The 14,723-nt window shown below is 38.2% G+C and overlaps 2 protein-coding genes across 2 annotated transcripts; one reads left to right on the top strand and one right to left on the bottom strand.

Moving 5' to 3' along the window:
* Positions 1–12: 12 nt before the first annotated feature.
* NDUFA5 (NADH:ubiquinone oxidoreductase subunit A5) lies at positions 13–4,346 on the bottom strand. Its single transcript, XM_036400361.2, has 5 exons — positions 4,254–4,346; positions 3,245–3,289; positions 1,604–1,720; positions 780–845; positions 13–220 (listed from the first exon to the last, which is right to left on the bottom strand). The coding sequence occupies exons 1-5, from the start codon at positions 4,326–4,328 to the stop codon at positions 119–121; spliced, it is 405 nt and encodes a 134-aa protein (XP_036256254.1). The 5' UTR covers positions 4,329–4,346; the 3' UTR covers positions 13–118.
* On the top strand, positions 4,327–13,929 carry ASB15 (ankyrin repeat and SOCS box containing 15). Its single transcript, XM_036400633.1, is given in 13 exon segments — positions 4,327–4,388; positions 10,470–10,495; positions 10,660–10,791; positions 11,203–11,241; positions 11,244–11,324; positions 11,327–11,510; positions 12,099–12,272; positions 12,647–12,999; positions 13,002–13,040; positions 13,043–13,110; positions 13,112–13,212; positions 13,793–13,856; positions 13,858–13,929. Coding segments are annotated over 13 exon segments (1,395 nt in total).
* The last annotated feature ends 794 nt before the right edge of the window (positions 13,930–14,723 follow it).

The following is a 14,723-nucleotide window of genomic DNA, read 5'->3' as shown; positions in this document are numbered from 1 at the left end:
GTGGACAAAATATATTTTAATGAAGTGATTATCTTTAATTTAAAGACAACTGTCAGTAACAATAGGTTAATAATTAATTTTTTCTTTTGACTTTCAAGAGGTTACTCCATTTTGAAAATTATATTGGCCATCTCCACTGATTAGAAGGAGGTTCTTCAACTAGAGGCTCCCATGGTTTCCACTGTATCATTTTTCTTGCCAGGGACAGCTCATTTTCAGCCTGTTAATAAACACCATACACAAAGTCTTAAATATTATACAATTGCCAAAATATTGATTACCTCTATGTCAGTTAATTACCTCAGTGATGTCATTATCTATCATGATCACAGACTACCACAAAATTCACCTATAAATATCAAAGGAACTGTATGTTTTTGGGGGTTGTTTTTTAAAAAATTCCCATCACCCCTAAATACCCAAACAGATATTCTGTTCGGAGAGACATTCCCAATGACAACTTCATGATATTTTCCACTTGGTTTGGATTACCCCCAGTATTATTCAATCCTCTCCTGCCCTTTTCACTGATTTAGACTCTGTAAGCAGCAATGTAGGTATACATGCATATCTCTAAGCATAATGCAAGAAACAGCTGTTAATTTCTTAGGTTTTAGCAAGGCCATCCCATCACTACATGACGATTTGTTATCAGGGATTTTTCTTCTGCAGCAAAGGAAGATACACAAAACTTCCAATTTTCTGAACAAAAGCTCAGCCCAAGGAGCACTAAAAAACACAGCTAAATTTGCATGTCATCTCAAATTTCCCCTCTTTACCTGTACAATGACTTCTTCTATCTGACCACAGTTCAGTTTGTCCTGTAGCTTTTGCACATCAGATTCCTGTGTGTTTAAATACATACAATAAAATGTTTTAGTGAGAGTAGAAAGCCCATGAGAAGCATGAAAACAATCATTTAACTAGATCACACTCCAGTCTTTCTCAGAACTACTATCAAATCAGCTGGCTTATATAATTTTACATTATGAAAGAAATCTCACACTCATTTCTTACTGAGAAGCAAACATCAAACCCTCAATGATAAATACAAAGAATGAATGCTATTTACTGAATCCAAAGAAATATTAGCAGATAAAGGCTTTAGTTTGAAAAAAGTCTTATTCTTAGATTTTTATAGAACTATATGCAAGCTCTCAATTATCACCCAAAATACACAGTAACAGTATTGCAGAGTTTAACGTAACAAAAAGTGGTCTTAAATATTAAAGACAAGGCTTGTGCTAAGATACTACACTGGCAAGAGCACGTACTTTTTCTTGTCAAAGTGTGTGAAAATTACCACTTTTCTAGGAATCTTTCAAAAAAAAAAAAAAGTTTGCTTCTAATTATCATTAAACATCAGCAGGAAATTAACAATTCCTTTTCATACCAAAATATCCAAATATCCCAGTCAATATCACATCAAAATATCCCAGTCAATAACAAAAACAAATCTAGATACTTTAACTGTTTCTGAATTGATACCTGAAAGTTACATTTGTACCTAAGAAACAGCCAGGCACTCCAAAAATCACTTTTCTCATCCTATGATTTTTTTTTTAATGAGCAGCATTAATGAATTAGCACTAGCATTACTTACCTTTTTAACCAAATCAAATCGCTCATTTACAATCTGCTCAGTGTATTTCCTGTAAGCTGCATCTTTGGGAATGTTTTCCAGGACACCAAGGATTTTTGTGTACAGTATTCGCAGGCGCTGAAGTGATCACAAGACATGGTTAAAATACACAACTGCAATTTTTAACTTCTTGTCCTAACAAACCTGCTAAGCTACTATCTATACACAAAACACGGTATTCAATCCAGAAGTGTAAGATCAACTAATAATTAAGACTGAGCCACTGAACTCTATCTTGGGTAAAGCAGGTATTTCTCAGGACTGAAAAATTCCTGCTGTCACATTCCCCAATGGAAAAAAAGAACCATGAGAAAATAAAGACAGTTGCAATCTGAACACACTTGATGCAAAATGAAAAACAATAAAGACCATAAAGTGCTCTTAAAAAAAAAGAGAGAGAAAAAAGAGGCAAATTCATGTCTAACCCATCAGATACTGAAAATTTATCTGAGTAGATACAGAGAGATTATAAGTGAGGGTTTTTTGTCACTTTTCCTCATGCTGGTGCAAAGTTCTGGTTAACAAATAGATTTAAATTAAACCTGAAACTTTTATTGCTGGATTTAAATGCAGGGATAAAGGACACATTGTGGTGAATAAGTTCACACTTTTGTACTGGGTAATTGTATCTATCTGACAAGGTATGAGTGTCCCATAGGAACAATAAGAAATAGAAGCAGAATACTAAAAGAAGTTCGAGGAAGAAAAAACAGGAAACAAAAAGAAAATTGGCAAAGAATCTGAACTTCAATTAAACCCTTGTCGAGTACTTTACTCTTAGCTTTGAATTGCTGAAAAAAACTAAAATGTACTAAGTTCACCCAGAAGGCATCTGACAAGGCTGTAGACTGAGCTAGAATAATTTCAACCAAACAGTGATTTTTTCAAGGGTTCTTTTTTACAGCATTCTTAAGTATTGGAGTCAAAAAGCATTTTTGAAATAGAATTGCTATATAATAAGAAATTTCGAAGTGGAGAACTTTAAAAAATCACTGAAGTTCTTTCAAAGCTAATGCCTCCTGAATAAGCATGATGTGACAACATACTACACTAGTGAGCCTGAGGAGGTAAAAAGAAAGCCACATATTGCTACAAGAACCACCTAATGCAGTTTCCAGGTACCACTCAAGTATTCCAATCTCAGCACTGCTTGCCATCCCGGCGCCTTGGTGTGGCTTTGCACGTGGCTAGTCTCTATCATCTAAGACTAGGCCAGCCCTTTAGTGTAAGTTATTTCAATACTTGCTTACACAGCAAAGCAGCAAAAATCTTTTTGCCTGAGAAGCAGGAATTATATTTACGAAGAAATGAATTTAAAGAGTTCTTTGTTTTGGAATTACTGATGAAAGAAGTCAAATATTGGTTCATAAAGATACTAATACTAGAGAGGTTTTTGAAATCAGTGCATGCCACAAAAAGTACATGTGTAAAATAACTTATAATGACATGCATTAAACCTTTATCACAGTGCACAATTTTAATTATTTCATAAAGCTGGAACCAGGTTAAGATATACTGCATACCTACCCATGCAAACACATCACAAAAACCTTAGAGCTCACTGAGAGTTTCCATTACTACAGAATGAGATATGTTACATACCTCATGAGGGTTCTCAGCTACAGCCAATCCTACAAGTCCAGTGGTCTGCAGAGAGAGCATAAACATACTTAACACACCTAAGCATCCATTTCCACACTAATCATTTTGTTTTGACTCAATATACACCTGACAGGGATCATTCCATGACACCAGCGTTACCTCCTGCCATATGCCCATTATCCCAGAGTTCCAGTGCTCCAAGAGGGAACAGTTCACCTTATATCCTGAGTTGGAAGGGACCCCCCAAGCATCAAGTCTGACTCCTGGCCCTGCACAGCACCATTCCCTGGAATCACACCATGTGCCCGAGAGCATTGTCTAAACACTTCCTGAATTCTGTCAGGCTGGTGCTGTGACCCTGCCTGGGAGCCTGTTCGGTGCCCAAACACCCCCTGGGTGAAGAACCTTTTTCTAATATCCAACCTAAACCTCCATGACAGAACTTCAGGACATTTGTTCGGGTTCTCTCACTGGTCACCACAGAGATGAGTGTCTGCCCCTCCTCTTCACCTCATGAGAACGCTGTAACTGCAGCGAGGTCTCCCCTCAGCCTCCTCTTCTCCAGGCTGAGCAGACCAATGACTCAGCCGCTCCTCACAGGGCTTCCCCTACAGGACCTTCACCATCTCCGCTGCCCTCCTTTGGATGCTCTCTAATAGCTTAATATCTTTCTCAGACCGCGGTGATCAAACATTCTAGTTGAGGCCGCCTCAGTGCAGAGCAGAGCGGGACAATCCCTCCTTCGCCATCCTGGCGCTGCTGTGCCTGATGCGCACCAAGCAGCCGCTGGCACAGCTCCGGTGCCCCCGGCTCCAGCCGCCCCACACCGCGGGCCCTCCGCCCCCGGCTGCCGGGGAGGTCACCCAGGCCCTGCGCTGCCCTCGGCCTTTCCCTAGCAGGGTGGCCGCCCGGCTCTCGCGGCACGGCTGAGGCACTCCTTGCCCGCCCCCAGAAATGCCGGCCCGCCGCAGGAGCAGGACGCGGCTCCCGGCCCTCGGCGGCGCCTCACCTTCCTCAGCGCCCCCGCCATGGCCGCGCTCGCGGCGCCCGCAGAGGACGCAGCGGAGGGCGCCGGGCTGCGCATGCGCCGCAGCGGCCCCGGCCGGCGGGCCGGCAGCAGTGCGCGTGCGCGGGGCCGCTGCGGGTAATGGCTGCGGCGGCAGCGCCCTGCTCGGGGTCCTGTCGTGGGATCGCTTAGAAAAGCAAAAAATGCCCTAAAACAGAACTAGGCAGAAAATAGAAAACAGGGAACTTAATTAAGGACCTTGAGGTAGAGACAGTGGGACAAAGGAGCAATGAAAAGACAGTTTAAATTATTGGTTGAGGTGAACATGATGTTCATTTGAAGATCCAGTTGTCCCTCTATTAAGTCGTATGCTTAGTTGCTAGCTTAAAGTGTGAGTTTTCCGCAGTAATACTTTATAATAATCACATTGTAAGTTTGTGTCTTACTCTGGACAACTCGTTCTTTATAATTCCTTTGTCCTGCTCTTGAGCTCCTCTTTTTCATAACTGGTAAGCAAACTCCCCCAGCTGAGTCTCAGAATATCAGATTTTTCCCTGGAAGCCAGTGCATTGATAAAACAAGCACTTCCTCCAGTCTGCAACTAAAGCATAGTGCCTCATACAGTTTATATCAGTATGCAAGGTTTGTGTTTCCCTACATCTGTGCTCTTTGCAATTGCATCGGAAACAGCTGGAATTTCTTTCCTAGGTACTGAAATTCTTTCTTTCCAAAATGCCAGTCTTTAAAAGTTCATGCCTTTTTTTTTTATTGGACCAGCCCTGTATTTTCCCCTTCTCTGTGATGGTCCAACCAGCTGATCTGTCTCCTGGTGACACTAACAGAGCACAGCACCAATGGTTCTGCCCCTGACGATCTTTCAGCACAGTCAGTGTCATTCCAGCAGTAGTTCTGAGGGACTTTGGACAGCCTAAGCACGTGGGAGTGCTTGCCACATCCAAACAAAGTGAAAAACAATAGGCATTGTTGATGAAAATCTTCATTAAACCCATCTCAAAGTGGTACTGTGGGAAGTTCTCCAAACTGGTCAAATCCCATTTCAATACATGATTTATTTAAAATATAACAAAGCTGAAACCTACAAAGTATTATCAGTGTACTGACTTTGAAAACAAACAAACAAAAAACCCAACCCCAAACCTCCCACATAGCATTTCACAGTTATTATTTGTTTTACACCGTGGGTTCTGTTATGACTAGTATCCTATGTATTAATATTCAGTATGTAGGTAACTTAAGAAGGCTGTGCTATAGCTCTCCATCTCATGTTTGTCTCACCAATGAATTTATTGCATGATATTATATCTCAAATTGCCATGGGATGTGGTGTATATACAACTACAACTTATTTATTCTGCATGAAACATAATTGATGGATTTATATCTAGTAATTATGTATGAGTGGAATCAGGCACTTCATGCACAATGTTATTAAAAATATCTGAAAATCAAAACAATTCCATGTTTGTAATGTGGATATGTACTAATTCTGATGGTGTCTTGGTTATGTACAGAAAATGAAAGAACTGAAAGTAAATAATTACAACATTTGTGTTCTTTATATGTATTAAAAATGCATGTTTTTCATTTTTAAATTAGATAAGAATATATCTCTCTTCATATAATCTCATAGCTAGCAGTAGAACAGGATCTCAGCATTGCTTCTGTCTGCTTCTGTTATACTGGGGTTTTTTAGGAGTGTGCCACCTTTAGTTAGGTTGCATTGGCCAAAGAAGTTGCAGTGAATATTGCTTATCATCATTAAATGGTTTTGTTGATCTCGTGTTCAAAGATTGGAATGCATGTAGTGCTTTAGTTAAGCTTACACTTTTATGGTTCTATAAATGCAAGTGAGTCAAAAGTCACAGAGGAGTTCACTGTAAAATTTAATTTCATTAGAACAATTAAACACAAGATGGAAGTTTTGGGGTTTTTTTCAGTTTGTTGTGTACCCTTATTGTCTGTTCATTATGGTAAAAATTATAACTAATTGGTTAAAGCAAGAACAACACAGGATTTGAATCAGTGACATTTCCAGCTTCTTCCTCATCCCATGCCTGGGTTTAGCTTGCTGGGTACTGCTGTTCTTGATCTTACTCTGGAGTTATTCTGTGTTTTCCTCACTGCTGTCTGTGGTGCCATGCTTCCTGCTTCTTTGTCCATCTTCAAGTTACTAAACTGGTTAAATAAGTACTGTAATTGTCTGTCATTGAATCTATAAAGCTTTGATCATGTCAGCCTCAGAGAGAGAGATTAGTGTTTGGTGATGTAATATGGTGGGATCTGCAACTAGTTGAAGGCTAAACCTTCTCAAATTTGTTGTGATTTATGTAAATATGCTCCCATATGTTGTTAACGTAGTGCTTGAGAATAATTGGCAAATACTTAATTTTCTTAATGGGAGTAGTTTAACCAATGGGGACACAGATACTCTTATATCCCCAGACCTCGTGTTACATTTGATGAGATTTTAGAGAAGTCATATGTAATACTTTCCTGAGGGTCGAGTCTGCTTATGTTACAGTTGTACAAGGTCAGACCTTAATTTATCTAACAACTGCGTATTTAATTTTAGAAGTATCACAGGACACCTCAGCTTGCAGGGCACTGTTCCTGGCTGCTTAAAATTCAGGCTCCAGAGTAGCACTGGCAAGATAATGGGTTGAAATGGTGAGACTGTGCTGTGCTCGCCAATTAAACTAACAGAGAAATAGTTTAAAAACGTAATACTTCAGAGACTGAGTCCAAATTTAGGTTGCTAGTAATTCTTTCATTGCTATGAATAACCTCTGTGCATGCCTAAGGGCCTCCTATTTATAGAATAAAGCTAAGATTGTCTAGCTTATTTTAAGTATAAGAAATTAGAATAGCATTAACTCTCACCTAACTTTATGTGTTTAAAAGCAATAAATGCTTGATACACGTCTTTCCAAGGAAAGATGCAACTTCCATGATTAGCAAGTAGCTCATATTTTTTCTAATGAGAAAACAGTAATTTAGAGAGAAAAACATTTTTTCTAAATAGAACATCAAGGAGTAATGTCTAGTGTTTCAGGTATGAATACAAAACGTATCAGAAAAATATCAGGCTACTCAAAATGTTGTTTCAGGAAAATCTTCTTTGTAATATAAAAAACTACAACTTATTTAGAGTAAGGGTTTGCAATTGTTTCCAGTGATCTAGTGTGTGCGTCTGGCAGTTGAGAAAGTGCCAGAGGGTGAATGGAAGAAGATTTTCCTGCTGAGCTTTTTAGCCTTTTCATTGCCACATCATGTAAGGGAGCAGCGATGTTTCTGTTGCTGCTCAGTGTATCAGCCATGCTGTTTTGTTCCCTGTGATCCCTGTGGAACATCCATGCTTTGGTCAGCCCTTGTCACCCCAGCACAGTGTATTACCAGCAGTGATACAGCAAATCAGGCTCTTGGAGTGCCTGTAGACCCTTTGGCAGCGTCTCCAGCTCTGGGGAGCTCTTTGCCTCACACTGACTCTACCCTGTCACAGTCACTTGCTACTAACCAACTTTCTCATTTTACAATATTTGGATTTTTGTGGAATAAGATAATTTGAAAATAGTACACACAGCAATTCTGAAACACTGCTCATCTGAGCCCTTTCTGGTTAAGTTTGTGTTCAAGAGCTTTATGATGCCTCTGGTGAAATCACTCAGGGGAATATAGCAAAGCAGGAGAAGGTTTTGGGTATGGAAACTATGTGACCCGAGAAAATTTTCTGGGGTGGCCTCTAAACTGGTTTATTCCTCTGATATTTTGGAGAGAAAGGAGTCATAGAAAGGAAATACATTCTAATGAAAATAAAACTATTTTATTACTAAAAAAACTATCTTAGTGTTCTTAACTCTTCCTGGAAACACTGATGTTGAGAGCGTATTTATCATCTGGCAGGAATAGACCATATGTGAACATTGCTAAAATGTCTTTTTAATATACTAAACTGACTTTTTTTTTCAGAGATTTTGCAGTGTGAGGGTGTGATCTGAGGTCTGTGCAAGTCTTCAGGAGCCTTTTCAGTTCAGGCTCTGGGGTAAATATAACATGATGGGCTGGAATATAATAGTTCTCAACTTTCTTAAGGACAGCAACTTCAGTAAGGCTGGCAGAGCATGAAGGTCCTTTCATGAATCCAATAGGGTGATCCTGACTCATTAAAAAAAAGTTTTATCAATGGTATAAAATCTTCAAAGTGAGGGTTTTCAAAATGAAAGGTATGAAAAAGGGGAAGGTAACTTTTGTCTTAAAGCAGTTGTGGAAGAAATAAGTTTATGAATGTTACATATTTCTCCTTAATAAATTATCTCATGTAAATTAACTGTTTGATTAGGAGCACCTCTTAGCTGCCAGTGAGATATTCATGTGCTCTAAAATGTACTTTCCTTTTAGCTGATGGCAGCTGGAGGTTGCAGTTGTGTTCATTGATGTATATTTCTGAAACTGCTAGTCCAGGAGAAATTTTATCTTTGCTCTCTGAAAGGTTTGTGAGTGTTCATAACAGGAGTGTATTTGTGAGTTAAGTGATGGAAGCTGTAAGGTGCCATCAGAATTTGAGAAGTGTTAATGAAAATGAGAGGAAAAATGCGTTAAAGAATCTTGCCTCAGAATTCTTCTGCCTGTCAATGGAGTGTATTGCCCACAAGAGATGAGGGAGAGTAGTACATGTGTCCACGTTGTGATGAGCAGTTCCTCAGTCCAACTTCCATGTTAAATGTTCTTTTGGCCTGTTATGCTGAAATCTTGACTATGGACACAATAGGAAGGGACAGAGAAGAGAACCTTCAGAAAAGCTTCTCCTTTATGAACAACAGAAAGATCTGTTTTTCTAAGCCCTAAATGAAAATGTGTTCGTAAATATTCTTTTATTATTCTTGGACTCCTTTTTTTTGTGCTCAGAGATGGCACTCAAGACCCAAGCTGTATATTTTCTCCATCAGAGAAAATGGGATTGACGTAGAGATTTTTAACATCTTCCTTCAAATTTGTTTCCTTGCAGTTGAAAACCCAGGCCATGATTCCAGTGCACATTGGAAAAGGTGAGAAACTATTATATGGGAGTTTGAATCCAAGAGACCTTTAGTCAGTTAGTTTTCAGTTAGTTTCTGAGTCAATCTAAATGTAAGCCCTTACTAATTTAATTTTGGTTTGCAAGCTTTATCATAGTATACTAACTTGTAAGGTATTTGTGGATGGGATTATAATACTGGCTATGGTACTTTGAGTGACTTACTGCTTACAAGAGCAGTGCAGAAACTAGTCTGAAGAGAAAGTTGATTAACTCTTCCCCTTGAAAATAAGTTTCAGAAGATTTCTTCCAAGTAGCATTTCCAATGCTCCTTCTCTATTTGCAGGATGACTAGAACCATGAGCTGTGACAAACATACAACGGGGACTTAGTATAGTTGTGTAATATTTGTGCAACGTTTCGAGGATGATAAGTGTTCAGTGTGGTAGAAAGAGCACATGACTGCACAAACTGTGGAAGTAGTAGTTTAAAAATAAATAAAAAGATTCAACAAGACAAATGGGTTAAGCCACTAAGATTGAATCAAACAGTCAAACTATTTTGAAACTATCAAAACCCAAAACTCATTTGGAAAAACCTAGGTAGGTACAGCATGTATTAACTTAAAACATTTTTATTTCTGTCTGTTTTATAACATATAAAGACTGCATTTTACAGTTCAAAAACCTGGAAGATGTTGTAAAGAGATAATTCCTGACCTTCCAGTTGTAATGAGAATTTACTAGTAAGGTGGTTGGTTGGTGTGATATCATGAGGAAAAAGCATAGTGAACATAAGCCACAGTTACAGTTGGTGATATGAACAGACTGAATTAAGTTGATGACTATAGTTAAAAGGTTTGACATACTCTGTTACTAATCCACTGAGCATTTCTATGACTCTCACACCTTGAAAATAATAGGTGGCATGGCTTGGCCATGGCCTGACCTTGTGTACCAAACTCACGTGAATGTCCATTAAACTTCACGACTGCAGAAATAGTGCGGGGAGTCCAAAGACCTTTTTCTTCTTTAATACACTGTGCTTTGGCAGTATAAAGATAAAACAATATTTGTGAGTGTTTGAGGTTTGTTTTGGGGGGTTTTAATATATTAAGGACCATTAAAAGAGATAATTAATGACATGAGATGAGACCATTTTATTCTATCACCTCGTGAGAACAACAGGAAAATTGTAACATCCATGAAGCAAGGTGTCCTAGGGTAAAAACAGAACAGAACAAAACAAACAAACAAACAAACAAACAACAAAACAAAAATGACACCCTAAAATTAAATAAAATAGTCCCTTTGCAAATCTGAGCTTTTGACATATTGTTTTTCAACTGCATCATGTTTATCCATTCAAGTTTGTAAGGTCAAGTATCTGGGCTTCAAGGACTTGTGAACCTGACATATGCTTTGAAGGAAACTGATCAAAGAGAGTGGTTTCCACTGCACAAGGTTGCAGTTCAGCCAATTCTACAAGTATTTGAAGTCACTTTAGATGGCAAGAAAGGTTAAAATATCCCATAAGATAAGGGGAGCAACAAAGAAATATAGAATAATGTAGACATCAATGTAGGCTAGAAATGTTAACTGAAAGAAGTATGATCAAGTCCTCCATGAAGCATCTTGCTTATGTTGTTTAAATGTTCCAACAAATTTCTGGTTTTGGAAAAGTTGCATCAGTTTACACCAACAAATAAATTGGACCATTTTTAACATTTTGTTCAGAAGCTTACAGACAAGGCAAGAATTTCTATTCAGTATTCAGTGTGTTTGTCAGAACTGGTTAGGTGAACATAATTACAAATACTTGTAATTAAAACTTAGCATTTAAGATTTCTGATATATGTGTATGTGTTAACAGCCTTGTGCTCTATTTTGTTGTATCTTTTTTTCACTTTCTTACCTCTAGCATCTTATGAATCAACGTGGCAATAAAAAACATGCAATGGAAAACAGCACTAACTTTGGCAGCAAAAACTGGCTTTGTGGAAAATGGGCAAATGATCCTGGAAAAGGGTGTTTATCCCAATACCATGATTTACAAGGAGAAACTTATTGGTCAACAATGCAAGAAGCTGCAAAACAGAGATGCAAAGACATTGTTGACATTCTGAAGAATGATGGAAATGTGAACATTAAGGACAAATATTGGGTAAGACCATTAGGGGTTACGACTGAATGTGATCACTGTGATGTGCTGGAGCATCTTAATCATAATGATATGTAGTGAGGAAAAGAGAAATTCACCTCTGCACTGGCATACGTCTTGCCTGAGTGCTGAGGTCTTTCAGGAAAAAAAGAGGAAACTAGCTGGAAGGAAAGGAAGCATATGTGAGTGTTTCTGCTGGACTGGAGTGATGCTTACATCTTTCTGTAATGCATGTGAGAGGAGTGGCAGAGTTGAAAGCAATCCCTTTCAGTCAAGGAGAGATTGCTATACGTGCTCTTCTTGCCCTTCTGTGTTTCTCTTTACTCCACTCAATCCCTGCCTCCTACCTTTCCTTCCACGTATGGAATTATATTGGTATTAATTACTGAAGTATATTTGAAATATGTCAGTTTGAAAGTCCTCAGTTGTAATGCTTACAGTCAAAGCAGAGCCCGCTCAGGTGAGCACTTGAACTTGTGTCTGTACACCTTTTATTTTGATTTTGGGTTTTATATTTGTCACAAAAAATATTCCGTGCTTTAGTAAAGCTTTAACTTAAATATATCTGAAAATAAGGAGGAAGGTACTCTGGATTTGTTTTTATGATGATCTATAAATCACTTTGAATATAAATATAAGTTCTATATCCTCCTTTGAGGTGGACATGTCAAGGCCTTAGCAGATGATCGTGTACCAGTATTGTTTTAAGCAGCTCGAGGACACAGTCTAGACTGCAGAGCTCTGCTTCTGAAATCTGGAGGAAGTGGCAATGAGCCTGGTGAGGCAGGGCTGCTTCCCATACACAAAATGGCTTATGAGGGGCATCACCTGTGAGTATGAGCTTGGACTTTACATTTTCTCTAAGAAACAATGTGGCACAAGGTTACGTCAAAGATGTTTGTAGTAAGCTTGCAAATGTATATTCAGGTACATTTCTATTTCAGAAATACCTCTGTTTGATTAGATTTAATTAACTTTTATTTTTAGCAGAAACTAAGCAAAATGCAAAACACGTTCCTTAGAATTAAGTGAAAACCACTGAAACGACTTAAACACATCTTATTTGAGAGTACTCAAAACTGATGTTTCTGTGTTTTGATTCTTTGTAAGATGTCTAGGTAGTAACTAAGAACATAGATGGATGAGGGTTATTTTCGTCCTGTAAGGAAGTTACACCTGCCTAGTTTTGTTGACAGTTTTTTAGGAGCAGGAAGTATCTCTTTGCAGCCACATCCCAAACTTTAATCCAGGAAAGTGGGTCAAGCACTGTTCATTCTGCTGTAGACAGCCAGAACCAGTGTCTAGAGCTTGTCATTGAAAATGCTTTGGATGTCAACACTCTCTTGTCTGAACACATAACTTCAAATACTTATGATGACAGAAGAGAGACTGCACTTTGTCATGCTGTTTCTAGTAATGAGATTCTTTGCACCAAAATATTGCTCAAAGCAGGAGCAAATCCAAACAAGGATCCTTTAAACTGTGTTCTTGTAGCAGTGAGAGCTGACAGCCATGGAATTGTAAAACTACTCCTATCTTGTGGAGCAGATGTCAACTGCTAATTTTGTTGCTTAATGATACACATTTCCCCAGTGCATTTGGTATTCTTTGAATGGTGACATGATGCTGAGGCTGTTGCTCAGTCATGGATATAATGTGAAGATGTGTTTGGGCTTTTATGTGTCAGGGTATCTTTGGAAATTCTTTTGTGTGGCCAGCTCCAGAGCTCGAGCCTATTCCCAGTTGGACTACTTCTTCAATAAATAATAAACTAATAAATACATACATTCCTTGCTTCTCTTCACTTGGCTCTTTTCATTAGCCAGATTGAAACACTCTGGTTTATAGTGTTGAATTAAGATTAACATACTGTCAAAATAATTTTTTGAAAACACTCTAAAGATAAAATAGCCATTCCTCATTTTCCTCTCTGAGGTAGAGAAAATGATGTACATATGGTGGTGAGGTGGTTTTATTATTTATTTTCATTAGTATATTAGAAATTTAGAAAGGAAATTTTAAGAAATCATGAGGAAAGATTCTGGAATTTCTGTTCTTTTCCTAACTAGTGGATTAGATGTGTTTCCAAAGAAATATTTCTGTTGAACAAAACAGAGCCACAGATTACAGCATTTTTTTTGCCTTCAAGCCTGGTTGCATAAATTAAGGGTTCACAAAGGCTAAACATGGAAGAAAATGAATTTTAAAGTAACCTACCTAGGTATCAATTTGACTGTTGAAGGCCATTGCTAGGACTTTGTTTAAATTATCTTCTGTAATTACTTTAAAATTTGTTCTTTGGCATTTCTCTGCACAGATTTTGAAATTATGGCTTGATGTGTTCTCTGTTTCAGTTTTGTGAGGTTATTGCTGTTCTGTGACTGAGACATTTAGCTGGAAAAGTGGCTTGTGTTTTTTATAGATTACACAGATTATGTGCCTCTAAGCACAAGAATTCAGTTTTTCATAGAAACACAGAAAAAATGAGCAGAGATACCACAGACTGGATAAATATCTAACTTCCAGTTAATAACATTATGATTTATTATAGGAAATTTTAATTGCTTATGTCAGGTCACATTCATCCAAAGTGTTGTAGCATACTTTATACATTAAAGGTCATGGTCCTATGTAAAATTCTTCAAACACCTAAATGATTATTTTTAGGTATTTTTGCAAAGTGTTTGGTCCCAGGTACAACTTCGGTGTGTGCATGTTTCAAGGCTTGGCAAAATTTAAGGGACTTTAGGTAGGCTCTTTTAAACAAAGAGTAGATTTTGATGAGCAAACCAGGAAATCAAGGAGCATATCCCCTTGGTTAAGAAATATTGTAACTTTAATTTTCATTCCAGAGTTTTGGCAGACCAGTTCTTTAACAGACTCACCCTCAGTCATGCTGTCATGCACTGCACAGTATGTTTCTGCACATTTAGAGGAGCAAACATCCAACAGAATAAATTTAAAGATATTTAATTAAAAATTATTTGCAGTTACTCCCTTTGTTTTTCTAGCATCTGTTCCATCTTGAGGAAAGAAAAAAATACAGACCCTCCCAACTAAGAAGATATTTCAATTGGTGGATATCAGGATTACACAGGGCATAATCCATTTAGCTAAACCCACATTTATCAAATTATTGTGTTGGAAAGGACCTTAAAGATCATTTAGTTCCTACTCCCCTACCATGGGTGGGGACACTTGCATTAAAACAAGTTTCTCAAAGCCATCTGCAACTTGGCCTTGAACACTTCCAGGGATGGGGCAGCCACAACAACTCTGGG

Source organism: Molothrus ater, chromosome 5, assembly GCF_012460135.2.
Source record: "Molothrus ater isolate BHLD 08-10-18 breed brown headed cowbird chromosome 5, BPBGC_Mater_1.1, whole genome shotgun sequence".
Classification (NCBI taxonomy): Eukaryota; Metazoa; Chordata; class Aves; order Passeriformes; family Icteridae; genus Molothrus; species Molothrus ater.
The sequence above is the reverse complement of the archived record's forward strand: the minus strand, read 5'-3'. Positions and strand labels throughout refer to the sequence as shown.